Source organism: Cibotium barometz, chromosome 31 (assembly GCF_041138505.1).
Source record: "Cibotium barometz isolate CiBa-2024 chromosome 31, ASM4113850v1, whole genome shotgun sequence".
In the NCBI taxonomy this organism is placed as follows: domain Eukaryota; kingdom Viridiplantae; phylum Streptophyta; class Polypodiopsida; order Cyatheales; family Cibotiaceae; genus Cibotium; species Cibotium barometz.
Genome location: NC_141076.1, coordinates 12,724,693 through 12,742,912, shown reverse-complemented (window position 1 = coordinate 12,742,912; position 18,220 = coordinate 12,724,693). Strand labels below are relative to the sequence as shown.

General features: G+C 38.8%; 1 protein-coding gene across 5 annotated transcripts in view; it reads left to right on the top strand.

Annotated features, from left to right (window-relative positions):
• LOC147620527 (putative LRR receptor-like serine/threonine-protein kinase At1g05700) overlaps window positions 1-18,220 on the top strand; it is a 185,852-nt gene that overhangs the window by 70,913 nt on the left and 96,719 nt on the right. For all 5 annotated transcript variants that reach the window (XM_086824756.1, XM_086824758.1, XM_086824757.1 and 2 more), the window contains exons 4-8: window positions 5,377-5,500; window positions 5,612-5,683; window positions 5,769-5,837; window positions 6,030-6,101; window positions 6,192-6,251. In XM_086824756.1, coding sequence (XP_086680882.1) covers window positions 5,377-5,500; window positions 5,612-5,683; window positions 5,769-5,837; window positions 6,030-6,101; window positions 6,192-6,251 — 397 coding nt within the window. The remainder of the gene's footprint in view (window positions 1-5,376; window positions 5,501-5,611; window positions 5,684-5,768; window positions 5,838-6,029; window positions 6,102-6,191; window positions 6,252-18,220) is intronic.

Genomic DNA, 18,220 nt, shown 5'->3' with positions numbered 1-18,220 from the left:
TTTCCTTTGATATTCTAGAATGGAGGATAGTTATGAGGATACTCGCATGTGTCATTACTTTATATTTTTATAAGCTACATTATTTTGAAACTAAGCAAGATGTGTAACTTTAGATAACTTATAATTCTTGAAAGAATTTCACCTTTTCCAATGGAGAGGGAGTGCCAGAATTTGTATGTGTGATAAGAAATTAGAGATAAATATTATAGAGAGGATGGGTGTAGAGAGAAAGCCTTCCTCTATAAAAAGAGATGGATCCTTCCTATATAGAGAGGAAGACTTCCACTATAAAAAGAGAGGGATCCTTCCTATATAGAAATGAAGTGATGTTTTGATTTAATTTATTCAAGTCCTCTATAGAGGAAGCCTTTCTATAAAGGATCTTTTTATAGAGGAAGCCTTCCTCTTTAAAAAGAGATGGATCCTTCCTATATAGAAAGGAAGTGATGTTTTGATTTAATTTATTCAAGTCCTTTTATTTTTAAGAGTCCCAAACCTTATTCAATCTCTCTCTCTCTCTCTCTCTCTCTCTCTCTCTCTATATATATATATATATATATATATATATATATGTATGTATGTATGTATGTATGTATGTATGTATATATGTGTGTGTGTGTGTATGTATATATATATATATATATATATATATATATATATATATATATATATATATAATCCACTCTCTCTACAGAACCTAGCACTTCACCTTTACAAGGCCAAGCCCTAGATCTAACCACAAGCAATTACTCTGGACCTTAGTGGATCTAACTACTTTAGAAATTTCGTGTGTGAGCAATTTATGTGATTGCATGTGTACTAGTGCAGAATGCAAGCATGGTGTTTAATAGCTCACATCTAGGAAATTGTCTTCATTGCACAGTCACTCGATAGGTACAACAATGCAAGTACTTCTAAGAAAGGCAGAGAATAAGTGAAAGGTTGGAGTAGCTTAATAGGTACTTCTATAGAAGGAAGAGAAGAAGAAAAAAGGTGGTTCTAGGTCTGAAATGAGAGTCATAACTTCTTATCATCTTAGAGAATTACATCTAACTAAGGTTGAAACATATGAAAATTATAATTGGTATCAAAACCTAACCTTGTTTTGGCAACATTTGCATGTAGGTGGTCCCAAAGTGTAAAAAAGGTGTACGATAAATAGGGAAACAATAAGCTGAACTAATAAGATATAGTCCACATTTGGGACAATTACAAATTTAGATTCTTAGGGATGCCTAAACTTCATCTTTCTTAAAACCTTTTGTGTATTCTTTGTCGACTCTATGAAATCTCTTATAATGCAGTGTGCAATTGTGAGTAGTTGGCCAAGGAAACCTTAAAAAGTTATGTGTGTGACACCTATGTGCATTTAGAATGTGTTAACATAGTTGGCCTAGGAAACCTAAAAAATGTTCTTTGTGACAGGTGTGCATTTAGAACGTGTTAGCATAACATATATGTGCATTTAGAATGTGTTAGTATGACACCTCTCAAGCTTGAGTGTACAATGTTTAAGTTTTTTTAAAGCATTTTAGATTTTCTTGTTCATTGATGTAGTTTCTAGTATCATGGACACAAATACATTTGTAGGTATGCTCACTAGCATTAAAGATCATAATGATTCACATGTGTACACCCATCTAGAATAGTTAACTCGCATCACTATGGATAGTGAATCAAAGATTGTGCCACCTATCTAGAATATTTCAGTCAAACACTATGCATAGTGAACCAAAGGTTGTGCCACCCTAAGGTTAGTGTTGGCTAGAGCCAATAAGCACAACATTACTAGGGGGTTGTTGCCCCATGCATAGCAACAAGCACTTTAGGCGGGTCCTTGCAAGCCATCTAAAGAGTTGTCTTTCAATCAATCTAAAGATTTATCCAAATATTCATGTCCTTAGGCTTATGCTATGCTTATGCTGTATGCTATTAAGTATGTGTCACAATTAGTTCATGATTAGTAAGTATGCCATGCGAATGGACAAGGTTTCATTAAATGTAACTTTTTTAGTATAGCTAACTAGATAAAGGTTGGTTAGTTTTCTTTATAGTGTATTAGGGAGGGATTTTTGGATAAAATTGATGGATACATGGGGATGAAGGATAATATATGAAGCATAAACTTGGGGAAAATATGTGCAAAGGTCAAAGGTGTAATCACCAAACAATAAAGTATCAAAAGAATTCATCCAAGTAGGTAGAAACAACTCGTGAGGAATCTGGTAGGTGAGGGATCATGGAGGAGAGAATGTAGTCGGTTGATGATCTAGAATCAACTAGAAGGTGGTGATGATTTGGAGGTGGATTCCCGACCTCATCAGCGACGATCAACCTTGTAATTACGCCTATATAAGAGGCAAGATATAATGGAAGTATAGCTCATATTTTATATCATTATGCTGCTCTTTTGCTGAGTACTTTGCTTACTGTGCTAATCACTCAATGCTGTGTATGCTTAGGCTTAATCCCTATACTGATCTTTTTCTTCGATCTACCATGAAATTCAACAATTATAATTTGCTTGCATTTATATTTATTCTTGACCATATCATTGAAAACTTTTATTGTACATAAGTAAACGTTAGTTTTAGGTTTACTGGTTGTGTGTTTGTGTTTGTGTTCCTTTGCCCATTCATTTAGTATTCTCTCTCTCTCCCTCTCTCTCTCTCTCTCTATTTAAGCTTTATAAAACTTAAGCCAATGAAGGGTAAATGAAGCTAGTTTTTGACCCAAACACATCACCATAAATCATCTTGTTAGTACGAGAATAGTCATGGAGAGCACATAAGACTTCATAGAAAATGGCAAAAGGACAAGCTAATTCTTGACCCAACTCCTAGGCCCCTTTTTGAAGCATCATGTAACTATGATTTTTATTTATGTTTATGATGTATTTCTCTTTGGATATAGCCTCAAAGAAGTATAGTGTCTCTTTCCTCAAAGAAGTATAGTGTCTCTTGGATATCTTGGGCTAGTCTTGTTGTATTATTGAACTATTAGTCAATGTTACAAAAACCAAAATGATGCTCATCAAGGTCCCCAAGGTGGTAGCCTAGTGGGTAGAGCTTGCGTCTCTCATCTCGGGGAGCTCACTATATGTAAACCGTCTGTATCACGTGTGTTCAAGGATTGTTTTAAAAATTTCTTATATGTGAATTTTTCATGCATAAAATATACCCTTTTCCTATTCAACTTGTGAATACCCCCTTTAAATGGTACCCCTCTATATGTAAAAAATGTGTAAAAAAGGAATATTAAAAATCCCTTCTGTTGAACCCATGTGCTACACTTACATATTTATGAGTGACCCTCCCGAGTCTCTCATTTGAGAGGTTCTTCATTTAATTACTCTTTGGGACACCCCACTAGGTGTTTGTTCATGTCCATATGGGTACGATGGTAGTTATCGCCATCCCACACATTAGTCAAGCATTGCTACATCGTTCAAATGTTTCGACCAGCTCATCATTGATGATTTGGTTATGATAATAGTGTAATATACCTACCACCATTAAGCTCGACACGCGAGGTCAGGGATGGTGTCTTTCATGGACATCGAAGATAACAACTCGATTACAACACCCAGTAACTAACAACATGTTAGGGTGTTCACTCCAATTAGCCTTGTGACTCACTTGCAGGGCTCATGTGGCAACTTGCCCACTAGCTTCAAAAGTGATCCATATTTGGAAGGGTGGTACCCCTTTACTGTGTGCATCTATGTAGAAGTAGGGTGAAATTCAAAAGTGTCTTTCATGGATATCATCCCAAATCTTTTTTATATGGATCAACGCGTAGTGGCAACCCATAGTTGCCTTGTAACTAATAAAAAATATTGGGACTGAGATTGTTTGCTAATCACATATGGAGTTCATGAATAGAGGTGAGGTAGACTAGCTATTACAAACTTGTGAACAAATGTAACAAAAGTAACATCCATACATGGAATAATTGAGGGTTTCCCTTTGAGGCTTCTCCTCGTGTTTGAGGCTTTGGTCACATAGGTGACCAATAGTTTATGGTGTGGGGACTTGAGGGGGAAGCATTTCTATGTGATCTTGGAATGGTCTTAAGAAAATTTAGAAGACATTCATGGATGAACTCAGGAGTGAAAACCTCTACACCATACTCAATTTTTCTCCAAGAGACTTGTAGGACTACGCCATTAGAGTGGGGACTAACTTTGGAGAGGGTCTACATGTATGTGGCCCAAAGTCAACGACACATTGGGTGATAGAATACCCAAGCTACCCTTGTAGGACCTGAACCAAAATGCACAATTAAAAGAAAATTTTTAACTTCAAAATGGGTTCTAGATATGGGTACATAGTTTTAGACATGAAGGTTTGCAAGATTTTCTAGACATTGCTCCCAAGGAAATGAAGGGAGCACATATCCTTGTACAAATATTGGATGCCCTACATCAAAGAGCACAAAAGCCTATTATTGCATCTCAATCTCTAGAACATGCACATTTGATATTTTGGTCTATAGCTTTACATTGACTAAAATTGGATATATCACTATCGAGACAAAAATAAAAGATTCCTGGATTGGATATCTGAGCCACGTAACCAAAGGAAGAGATCCAAGATTGCTATTCATTAGGTGTTGAACTTGATAGTGATGATGGTTATTCATTAGGTCTTGAACTTGATAGTGATGATGATGTTGTTGAATGCATGGAGGAAGATGCTGCTTCCACCTCATCCTCCTCCTCTATTGAATTAGGGGATGTGTCTCTTGATAGTGATAGTGAATGTGTGTCTTGATAGTGATAGTGATAACCTTGTTGACATTCTTGTGGGATCTAATAAAATTCGAATTTTTATTTTAAAAGCTACTATAGCCATTCACGTTGTTCTAAGTGTCAAGGTAAGTTGAACACAGTCAAACTGTCTGCGTCTAAGGCCTCGCAATTTATTCTATTTTATTTTATGGCCACTTATACTGTAGATAGATTACTGCTTGTGATCCTCTCAAGTCTCGGTTTTTGTTACGTTTCAGAGAGAAACAGTTAAATTTTCCTGTAGAAGGTAGCCATCTTTATGAAACCAAATGTCCATATTCACAACTTGCGTGCATACATACTAGCACAGATCTGTTTGAAATCAAACAATTTTACGTGGTCTCCAAGTATCTTGTTTAAAATCGGTACAAACCTACTATTTCTGTTTGTATTTTGCTTGTCTAGCTTCACGTCTCTCTCTAAAAAATGAGCTTACGTCCCTCCATTTGCTTCAGACATAGAGCGGTTGCCAGCTCTCTTCATAGATATTACTCTAGTCATTTTGCTATCACTTATGTCATTTACCTTGGAGGTCACTGCACAAACAAGTCTCATCTCGCGTTTAATGAATGCATAATATACAGTGGAAGCGATCACGAACGTTCAGGAGTCCCTCCCTCTAACGGCATATGGCGATGGAGATCCCTGCCTGCCACAAGGCTATGGGTGGACCTGGATTGTGTGCAGCAACGACAGGATTACAGAGATGTAAGATTTATATTGGCTTTACTCTCTATTGAAAATCGTGTAAATTTATGGTAATTCATGGACTGACTAATTCACTTTACAAACACTCGCTGTTTAATGACTATAATTTAGACATCTCGCGGGTTACAAGCTTAGCGGAACCATACCTTCATCTATCAACAATCTATCCCAGCTCCAGCAAATGTGAGCATATCGCATCTGCAGGTGTGTCTTTCGCAGAGCCTTCGCGAATCCCACATTGAACTGACAAGATTTTATGTCGTGGCAGAGATCTATCGGACAACATGCTTTATGGCTCAATACCTGATCTCAATTCGTTGGTGAACCTTCAATACTTGTAAGTTGATAAACTGGAGTTGACTTGGAACTTTTACCTTTCAAAGAAAAGTCAGGTGCATCCCCCCCCCCCCACACACACCTGAGTACCAAAAGCCATACTTCGTGCTTGCAACCTTCTCTTTTTTTATTTGTTTCTTTTTGCACATACTATACGTTATTTTATAACACATTCATTCTGGCAATGTACTAGGGAACTTCAAAACAATAACTTGAGCGGACACGTCCCTCCATTTTTGGAATTACTACCAAAATTAAGGCTATTGTAAGTAGACAAATAGGAGTGTGTACATGAATGCTTCTTCTTCTTTTTAAAAAAATGTAATTTAGCTAATAAATGATCTTTTGTTTCAAGGAATGTCGATGGTAACAATCTATCTGGGTGTATTTCCTCATTGCTTTCAAAGAAAACGATGTAAGTTAACATTCTATGAACCTTCTATCTATTGATGTAATTGAGCACTCGTAGCTTTGCCAAATGTAATATATGGATATAGCATCACTAAAAAAATGACCATGGATATAAATTTATGTAATATCGTCTTTTATACATGTGACACTTTTTAGTTATCAAATTACCAAAAAAAGTGTAACCGTCCCTTCTTCTTTTTTAAGGCTTGGTCTAAAAATGCACATGCATGAAAAATTACCTTTAGCGAGCTTTATATTCACCATCATTATAGTAGGCATGTGAAAGACAATCTAATTGCCATGTACAATGAGTCCACTAAGCACTATTGAAAATTGAAGGCTATGGTAGGCTTCAAGACTCATTTTGGTCTTCAAATCTAGCCCCTCTAAAAAATTGGGTATCAAATGGCAACCATCCCAAGTAGAGTTTCATGAGTAATGGGTTTCACATGAAGGCCATTGTACCTTGTAGGCCTTCAATTTTGTGAATTTTGAAGTCCAAGGGGGGGTTATAAACTACAACCGTACCACTAATCTTTGGCCTCACCATGGGGAGTCATATAGCTTTAAGCCATAACTTCTCTTTTGATTCATAGCACACCCTAGAAGCCCAAGACCTCGTAGTATTACTTGCCTGTCACTAATACTAATAAGAGTTTCTTTTTAATTATTATATATTTTTTAATAATTCAGTAAAAGAAAATCATATACATGAAGTGGTTCAATAAATATTTTTAAGAGATCTATTTTTCAAGTTTTATATCTTAATGCATATTTCTATAGATGTTGAGGTAGTAAAACTACTCCTTTTTCACTAAACCTATGGTTTTTTTTTCACATTTTATTAGGTCCATCTTAACATACCAAGTAAGCAAGTTTTTAATAGGCCCATCTTAACATACCATGTAAGCAACGTAAGCAAACTTTACAGCCACAATTGGCACCAAACAAATAATTTTCAAGGTTGCATTCCCTTGAATCCCTATGGTTACAGTCCTAAGGTGCACTTTTTCCATGGTATAACTTATCCCAACTTCTAAGAGCTTCCACTAGCTTTCCCTTTATTTATCCTACTTTTGTCACTCCTTGTGTAAGCTCATTCATGTCATTTTAACATTGTGCTCATCTCCAACTTCTTTAGAAGTGCACCCACAAGCTATTTATATGTTCCTTTCTTTTGCACTTGCACTTCAATAATTGTATGATTTTAATTAAATCACAATTCCATTTACAATTGCACTACACATGATTACTTCAATTTCCCTCCTACTAAAAGGTGAGAGAGCATGATTCATCTCCTCTAAACTCAAACAAATCTTCATATCCTACTAACCTCAACAGTATCTAACCTATAATGTCTTTTTAGATTTTACCTACATCATCTAGGGGTTTTAGACAAATCTTTATTATTGAGGTTTTGCCTAGCCTTGATGTCTTTTCTTCTCTTATTTCCCCTTTGTCAATAGCTAGGTAGTTAATCAAAATTATTTTTCAATCATTGAACTAGGCTTATTTATTCATCATCAAAAAATTAATGATTCTTTTAGTTATTTTATTAGGAGTTACAATCTCTCAAATGGCCACCAATTTATCATGACTTTTTAAATTTCATAACATTTAAAGTAGTCATATTTCTTTGATTTCTAAGTATATTTGTGATTTTCTTTTGAAGTGGAATTTACATCAGATGCTTTTAACCTTAGACAAACTTTCATCAACATAAAAATAATGATTATTTTAGTAATTTTATTTGGCATTACAATCTCTCTAATGGCCACCAATTTATTATGACCTATTAAATTTCATAACATGTAAAGTACTCATATTTCCTTGATTTCGAAGTGTATTTGTGATTTTCTTTTGAAGTGGAAGTTACATTAAATGCTTTTCACCTCAGATAAACTTTCCATGTTATATCCTAACCTTGTTTATTGGTATTGTAACTATCTGCTATATTTTTTTATGTATGTGCATGTGAAAATACTCATTCTCACACTTTTATATTTGTGTGTGTGAATGAATGTTCATGTTCATGCCTGCACTTATGTGTGTGTGTGTGATGCTCTGGTCACTACTACGAACTCCTATACAGACACACTCTGGCAATGCAGAATGAGAGAGAAATGACTTGTGTTCACTCCCAACTTTAGAGAAAGAATGACCATGAACCCATCCTTCCAAGCTATATGTCGTGTTATGGCTGCCCACACTAGCCTGGTTGCCTATGGTACTCCAACCCGGACGACTCACCCTTGAACTCTAGACTTACTCTCACTACACCCACTTCGGTGTGTGTACTTGGTTGATCCTCATGTGCATTACATGCTACGTGACATTACCTTCTTCTTAAGAAGAGTTTTGGTGTGCGAAAACAAGCTCTGGATAGTTCTTGGTTAGCGTACTGAAATGTTCCCATGTATATGCTTCTTGGTTCCTATCTTTTCATTTAACAAGTGCCTCTCAATACACAATATGCCTATGTAGATGCTTAAATGTTCCCATGTAGATGCTTCTTGTTCCCAATATTTTCATTTGGCAAGTGCCTCTCGGTACACAATATGCCTCCTATTCCGATCCTTGAATTCTATAATCTTTTCAGGTTCTTGTGGAATCGTTGATAGTTCAAGAAGTTCTACCAAAACATTAGGAGTAGCTATGTTCTCTTTATGATCAATGATTTTTCGGAGTCTACTCACATGCAAAGCAGGATGTACTCAAAAGCTCTGTGGCAACTCAAGTTTGTATGCTATGCTACCAATCTTCTTAGGATTTTAAATGTGTTACAGCACAGAATCATGGATCTAGTTCTCCTAATGATAATCAACTACCTAATTAGAATTTAATCCTACTCTAATGATAACATAAGTAACATGACTAATCTAAGATGTGTGATACCTAAGTTAGCTCATGATGATGAGGGTGTGCTAATGAAATTTCACTCAAGTTAATTAGACTCCAAGATAGATTAACTTGGACACATATAAAAACTTGAGATAAGTGCAAGTGATATGATTCACTGCATTAACATGGCCCCCTTTTATATGTGGAGGTACACAATTTAGGCTTGTACATCAATGTGAGATAAATCCCTTTGCTCATGCGCCTTCATGCTAGGGTTTGCACATTCTTGGCTACTCATTCTCATGCCCTATCTCTTCCTTGTGCTATTTAGCACCACATTTCTCAACACCTCCCCTTGGTGACAAATCGTTGGACACATATAGAAACTTGAGATAAGTGCAAGTGATATGATTCATTACATTAAAACGGCCCCCTTTTATATGTGGAGGTATACGCTTTAGGCTTGTACATCAATGTGAGATAAATTCCTTTGCTCATGTGCCTTCATGCTAGGCTTTGCACATTCTTGGCTACTCATTCTCATGCCCTACCTCTTCCTTGTGCTATTTAGCACCAAATTTCTCAACACCTCCCCTTGGTGACAAATCGCTGGGCTACCCAAGGAGGTTGGATGTCGGGTTTTATAACATATTTTCATGCCCCCTCATTTCTAACTTGTTTAGGTAACTCAGAGGCTCTTTGGCTTGGTTACTCTCTAGCTAAGTGGTTACTTTAGAGGTGGTCAAGTTGATTTTCACTTCCCTGGGATGTTGCTTTGGCTACTCTCTGGTGGTCGAGTTTTTTGCATCACTTTGCCTACTCATTGTTGGATTTTACAATATATGATTTTAAGTTAGGGTAGTGGTTGGTAGCTCCTTTGCTCCTCATGTTGATGTCAATGTCGTGATAGCCTTTTGGTTGCTATGACCTTGACTCCACTTCTTGTTCCTCTTGTCGACAATTTGGTATCTACTTGTGCACACCTACGCTTGCATACTCATTTGGTTGTGGCATTTTATACAGGATTTAATCTTCATTTTACACTTGCTCTCACATGCTCATATTGGCCACATTTACAATGTTCTTCACACTTGAGAGAATTTCGCCTACTCATATTGGCAAAATGTACAATGGTTGCAAGTTATTGTGAAAAAAAATTATCTAGGATGATTTTGTCGTGAGTTTGGATGAAGGCCTTGTTGATGATGATCCAATCGATGGAGCTATGATGGCTGTTGATATGATGATGTGATTGAAGATCCTAGCATTTATGCATATGTCAATGATGACCTTGTTGGTGCAGCCCAAGCACAATTGATGAGGCCCATATGAACGACCCTTAATAGAGGATATTTATTTCATTGTAAAAAAAATTTACTTTCCATCTTACGTCTTTATCTCCGACCTCCTTTGCTGTTGAACTACGCTGCACCGTGGAATGCTGTATTGTGAAGCCGATGGAGATGACACGAGTGTAGAGCTACACTCTGCAATCTCTACCACCCTCCTGAGGCTATGTGCAGGGAAAAAGGACCGAGAAGACTACAGGGAGATATTCCGCTCCATAGAGATGCTACACGTTGCTCTTGTCCGTTGCTTCCTGCCACAAAGTTTACTGAAATGATTGCTGGCTTCTTCTGCTTTGCTCCCCAAGTTCGCCCCTTTGTTGTGCTATGTTTGAGATAACCTGCCTTGGTGCTTACTTTTGGTGACGAAGGGGTTTCAAAAATGGTGTCGTTTGCTGTCGGTTTCTGTGCGCTCCTCACCAGCTACTACTGGTTCTTTGACTAAGTCCAAGCTGAGCGTAATTTTTTCTTATACTAATTTTGTTTGCGTAGCTGCTACCTAGGAGTTGCTTTCTCTCACCCACCTCAGCTTGACACGCCGTTAGCTTGACATGCTTCTTTCCCGTTGTATGCTAGTTTACCAGCAGCAAAATAGCTGTTGCAGATAATGATGCTTCTCTGTGGTGGCGCTGCCCTTTGCACAAGGCTTAGTAATGTGTTGTTATTGTTTCTTAAGATGCCCTTCTTTGCTTGTCGTCCCGAATGAAAGCTTTTTTCTTCTTGCTGATGCCACGCTGCTACTCCCAATTTCCACTTTACTTTGCTTCGGCTAAGGGGTTTAATGTGGAACTAATGCTACCCTTGCCCTTGTGATAAGGGGGGGCTGTGTAGTTACTAAATGCCAAATCTTGCAAGGGGATACAATAGAAGCTATAAAGAGAGTTGTGGATCCTTCTCCTTCTAATAAACCCTAATGAAGGAACAAACCTTGAGAATACCCTAATGACAAAGATTAGTACTAGTAATGCGCAAAAATATTAAACTAAGTAGAGAATACTGTTGTCCTTCTAATGAACCCTAATGAAGGAACAAACCTAGAGAATACCTTAATGACTAAGATTAGTGCTAATAATGCACTAAAATATTTTTCTACCAATTGTCATCATTTTTTGCATTTTCTTAATTTTCTTAAGAAGATGACTATGGTGATCTTGAATGGTGAAAGTTTCTTTTCTATTAATTTCTAGAGCTTTTAGCTATGGACTTACTAGGGAGACGAAATTTTGGGGGTGCTGCACGAAATTTCAAATTTCAGGACCAAATTTTGGGAAAATTTCACTAATCTTGATTAGTATTGCTACTCAAAAATGTTTTTCACTTATCTCTCTCGCTTGATTTTTGTGGCTCCATCTTGAGATTTTAGTTTGTCAAAGCTTGGGATTTATGTTAGGTAGAGTCTGAGCTCCATTTCAAGCTCAAATGATGGTGTTCTTGCTCACGATTTTCTTCATTAGAAGGCTAGCTTCTGCACGCTTCATCTTGGAGTGTTGTGGAGCTCAAGACTCACCATTGTTGCTATTCTACCTACTAGTAAGTGACCTAACATGATTAAGCTTCACATTGGTACCAATGAAGATGATTTTTAGCACGTTTTCTTGCGTGTGAGGCTACAACACATTTTTCATGGAGATTAGGGCTTATGACTTACACATTGGATGCCATAACACTTGATATAGTAACTCTCCTAAGTGTAAGCATCTTCCATTATGACTCAATGCTTCAATTTCTTGGCATTAGGATTTATTTGGTAAATTAGGGTTTCTATCATAAATTTGGAAAAAAATCTTCAATAAAATTATTCTTGGCTATACTCATATATGTGAGTAATTGATGTTTAAGCACGGAATTTCATGAGATTAATCCCTTTCTCGCATATCTTGAAATTCTTGAGAAATTAGGGTTTTCTCTCTACTTTTTAGGGATCCAGGGCCTAAATCTTGTTCATTAGCCTTCCCTTTGATCATCTACGCATTCATTGCATCGATATGATGGAGAAATTAGTTTCTTAGACGAAAAGGGGTTTAAGGGAAAATCCAACCAAATTAGGGTTACATTTAGGATTTTTCATGGTTTCAATTGCATGATCACATTCCCATTGACTTCATTGATCATGCCTTACATTGCTTTTAGCTTTTGGAATATCATTCATCAAGTTTTTGCTCATTGAGATCAAGTGCTCTCTTCATCTCTAGGGTTTCTTCATGCATTCATGCATAGCAAGCCTATTGTATATTTTCATTGAGCCACTTTGATGAAGACATTAAATACATCAAGAAGTGTTTGCGAAGAGTTCAAGAAAGAAGAAGTTACATGTCCATTTAACCTCATCATCAACATAAAAAGCTCTTATATTGGTTGAGTTGTATGCCATGCATCTATAAGTGCCTTGGATGTGAGTGATTCTTCTCATTGACATTGATTCATTGGTTCTCACACACATTTGTAGACACCTCTCAATTCAAAAGCTAGCTAGAATGTGTGTGAGGGTACCTTGGCATTTTGAGGAGAGGCCAAGGGGAGCATGGATTGAATTCGCCTTGCCGTGATTGCCATCGGAAAGCGGTAAGGTGGAGGATTAGGTCCTTGGTGGGAAAGAAATGGCCCAAACCCTTGCTCTTGGATTTAAAACTTGAGTAAGGGGGTGGAAGAGCTTGGTTGGGAGATCAAAAAACTTTGACACGCTTCATCCACTTTGCTTCACTGACTTCCAATCGTGGCATAGCTGATATATTTTCATTGGGCAAAGTGTTGACATGTTGGAAAGTGGATGATTTAGAAAGAGAAAATTAATATGCATTTGGATACATTGAGGGATACTAATTTGATGGATATGGATGCCTATTGATGCATTATGAATGCCTTGTGATGGTAATAACAAGAGGTGTTTGATGGGAATATATGGTGATGCTTGGGTACATTGACATTCAGTTCTAAAAGCCAACAAGAATGCTCTCAAAATTTCTAAGAATTCCTTGCATACATGCAACCTAAACCCTAAATTCAGTCATAGGCTTTTTAGGTATTGCCCAGAGTTGTATATCCTCTTGTAGTACTTCATAAGGACTCCGCATCAAGCCTATAAGGTCTTCATTTCGAATTCATTTGGGGGTCAAATTAGGGTTTATCAAAAAACATCAAACCCTATTTTACCCACAAGTATCTTTACACATCCTCTTAGTAATCTATTATACCTTCCAAACAAGCCTTTAACCTTCTTATTCCAATATCGTTTGTTAGGTCAAAGTGAACTGTGGAGAAGAAAAGCATGTCTATGAATGATTATGACTTAAAGATCAAGGGCATTGTCGAATCCCTTATATCTATTTTGTTGTTTCTGTTGATGATGATAAGGTGGAAGTATGTCCACATGGTCTTGGGCCATAATACAAGGCATTCTAGACGTATATTAAGACTCAGGAACATTCCCAACTTTATGGATTTGGTGTCAGTGCTGACCATTGAAGAAAATAGTTTGGGTAAAGACTAGTCTTCACAAAACAAAGGTAGTAAACCTCGCATGTCTTTTGAGGTTTTCAAAATCAAATTCTACCCAAACCTCCTCAAACCTCCCCGGGCCTCCAAATTCTTGCCATGTGGTAGCTTTGTGAAACTCTTCCTTAAGATAATATAGATATGATAATGTTTGGGTTCCTCACGAGATGCTTGATAAATTTCATCAAGTTCAGGTGTGCGACCAAGAATGTATAGCCGACCAATTTTTGGGCATGAGACTATGTAATTATGGTCAGAGGGTAATAGATGTTTGATGAGGCAATATTGATTATGATGGAACTCGATCGATGTCCCGATTGTTGTCAATTTGCTGACGGACATGAGGTTCTTGGCAACATCCGGAACATAAAAGACATTATCAATGGCAACTATACTGCCATTTGATAATTCAATCTTAGCTTGACCATTGTTACCGAACCGAATTTCAAGCGGTGTAGTTAATGGTTTGAAATTAGTGAGCCAATCTTTATGTGAGGTCAAGCGACATGTCACGCCTGTATCCAAAATCCATGTGTTTGGAGAACTGTGGTGATGTGAAATGTCATGAAGGCGAGGAGAGCATCTTCGAAGGAGTAATCATCAGAAGAAGAAGAAGAGCCATCACTGGATGCTCCAGCACATGAAGAAGTGTCCGAATTGGAGGCATAATGTGCTTGGTTTTGATGAGGCTTATAGCAGGCTTTACCCTTTGAATTGTGCCAGCCATCATGGCCAGGTTTTGCACAAATCTTGCAATAGGGTTTGGTTAGATGGAAGCCTTCCTTAGAGGCTCGAGAACGGTTTTGAAACTTTTTATTTCGAGAGGAGAATGAGGATCGATTAGCTTGATTTGAAAACTTAAAGTGCTTTTTATGATTGTTACGCACATACATGGCCATGGGTGAAGAATGAGATGAAGATGCAATGGTGGTTCTCATGGTATGTTCTTGCAAGATTGCAAGAACAACGAGAGGTACGGTCATGGTCGTGGTGGTTTTGGTTGTTATAAATGGTTGCCACGATGGAGGCAAAGAGGCTCCCAATATTGGTGGGCTGTAGCCAGTGGTCTCACTAATTGAATCTGAGGGTTTTCCATGTGTGTAACTAATTCTAGCCGTTCACTTAGGTCACGGGCTTTCCATGCTCCAACGTCCGCGGCATTAGTCGCGGTAGGGGCAGGGCATTGTAATATTGTATTGTTATCTAGCAGGTTGGTTGTCTGCAAAATCATTTCCATGGTCATTTTCCAAGATCGATAATTCTTATCATTGAGTCTATCAATCTTATAAGATCGAGAGGTCGCCGGTTGAGCCATTTTTTGCTGACTGACCAGATCAGCCGCAAGCTTCTGGTCGCCTCATGGTTTGTGCGCTAGTAGTGTGTGTAGAAGCGCAGGTTCCTTTTAACTTGATACCATGCACAAAATTAAATATAGAGAACAACTCAAGGACGCGCACTGTATGCGCTGCTCCTTCTTCTTGCGAATTGAATAGATGCGTGGGCACGAAAGGCCCTTTTTACAATACATGTAGTTTCAGTAATGCCTTTTGAATCTCGGCATCTTTTAATATTCTTACTTTCTCGCAATGCAAGCGTCAAGCTGTCCAGCGTAGTGTAGCTTAGCTTGTTGCTACTCTAAAGGCTTAACGCTTGAGGAAAGGAGAATTTTTTTTAAAAATGAGAGGAGGTGTGGTCGCGCCAGTGTACTTTTGTGAGGAGAGGAGGTGTGGTCGCGCCAGCGTACTTTTGTGAAGGTTTTTTTTGCTTGCCCTACTACACTTACCTATCCTTTTGACATTTCACTCTCGATACCCTTTGTCCACAATCCATTAATCCTTTGGACTCTTTATTCACATACGGTAGCCCATTAATTCTTCATTCCATACTTTTACTTATCTACCTTGTGTTTTTTGGGCAACAAGGGGCATTTCACATGCAGATTGGTCCACACGGATTTGGGTTGTTCACATGCGATGATTGAGTTTATTCACATGCCTTGAGACTCGACGAGGTTTTTCATGCACAACGTGGTAGGTTTGAGGCTTGTTCACATGCAGTGAGCCTCAAGTATGTTATTTGCACACATTAAGCCAATTTGGTGTATGTGGAGAGTGCTCATATGCTTCGTGCTTTTATGGGCTTTTTCACATACCTTAGCACATTGTGGGCTTGTTTCATACAATTGTGGATTTGTTTTAGCCTTTGTCCACATGCTTAGTACTTTGTGAGTGTGTTTACACATATATTGTGCTTTGTGGGGAGTGTTCACACGTAGCTATGGGTATTTCTTACTACCTCTATCCCTCTTATGATTGAGGCATTCATACCTGATCACTAGAGGTATTTGTTTACTGAGGGGAATGTACGTGACAAATGGTCCAGACGCTATGGTCGTGGGGCGATTTCATTATTTCATTGCTTTGCCACCTCGACACGGATGGTTCGGCATTGTTTGCATGGGATGAGTCTTCTTACAGCACCTTTTTGACTGTCCCACATTCTTGAGTGGCTACGACTATGTTCTCGAGGATGTAGACTATACTGACTCAGATTCAAATGACCATGATGATATTGATGTATCGCACGCACATACACATGATGATATTCATTTATCGTACACACATACACATGTTGATAAAATGACACACATGCACATGATTCCACTGACACATATGCACGTGATGTATATAGAATTTATTTATGTGAGTCCAATCATGTGGGCATGATCTCGAGGGTAGGGTTGGCAGCGAGCATTCCGAGCATTATGATTGATGATACTACTATGTCTACCTACCTTCCAGTGGATCATAGTGATGCATTAGACTATCATGGGGATCAACTTTTGATTAGTGATGCATCCATTGGTGTATTTAAGATTCGGGATGATGATGATACTTCACATGTTGATGAACATATGATAGTGCATGAGGAGCATAGAACCGAGTTCCTAGTGCAAGATGAATCAGGCTACTCTTTTAGGTCTTCTATTCATGGGAATATCTATGATTCTATCTCTACTCCTAGCTCTCATAGCATACATAGCAGTATTTACTTCGGTTTAGTTGCATATATTTGGGTAGTATTTCTGAGAGATATTTTGGGCTTGTGTACATATGGATGCATGGCCTGTGTACACAGAGAGTTTTGCTCGGGAACGCCTTGGCAGATGTACAGAGAGAATGGTTTTGCTGTAAGCTTGTTACAGGTTTGTCCGAAGTGTGCTTTGCTGCAAGTGATATCAGCCGTTCGATGGCTCAAGGTGTATGCGCGACCAAGAGATGAGTGGGCACTAGAAAGTTATGATTGGAAGATGTGGAAGCATGAGAGCCATAAAATATTGGTGTGGCTAATGTAGCCTTGAGCATAGTGTGAAATGAAGAGTGATGTAGCCATCGTTGAGGTTTTAGGAAAATAAGAATAATAAAATACATTTATGTGGCCAAAAAAGCATAGCCACATGGCTGTTTGCGCTACTGCCAGTGAAGGGCCTCTGGAAGTTGGCAATGCACGTGAAGCGAAGAGCTGGCGAGCAAGGGTGATGCGCAGCTGCAAACGAAAAGGAGAGGAGGCGGTCTTGTTTTTGGGCCTTTCGGGCGTGTGCAGCCACAAGCGCAGGAGAGAGCTGCAAGAGGTGTGAAGAGGTGCAACCAGGAGCGCCCTGGTCATTTTTGAGGGAGCCGCCTAGCAGATGGAGCTCTGGGCGTGTGCACTCAAAGAGACAGGAGAGAGCCTTAGAAGAGGCTGTGTGAAGAGCCGTAGCCGGGAGCTACAGTGAGCGGACACGCATCACCGTGAAGAAGGGTGGGCGCCTTGGGCAAGAAGAAGCTGCAGGTGCTGAAGCTTGGTGAAGCGGACTGGCAGGAGAGTTGAGCAAGAGGAAGTCGTCGCCCAGGTGAGTCTGCAGAGACAGACGCCAACATGTGCAAGGAGCCGCTCTGGTTCAGCTGCCTGCAGGCCTAGAAGACGGCCTCTGGTTTTGGCTAGCTGGCACACGTTGGTAGCCGGCTGGATGCAAGAGAAGCAAGGACGTGGAGGGTGTTGGTGACACTATTGGCGACAGATTGCTGCTGGTGGCTTTCTAGGTGGTGGTCGTCTGCTGCGGAAGGAAGCAGTGGTTAGCAACAGAGGGATTGGAGAGCTAGCGAAGGGTTGCCTTGAAAAAGGGCTGGGTATGCAGCAAAGCAAAGTTGGCGCTGGCTGCAGCGAATGAGAGAAGCTGTCTGGCATGGAGTAAGGAGTCTACTGTGAAGGTAATCGCCACTGAGGAGGACTGTACAGCTGGCTGCTGGCTGAC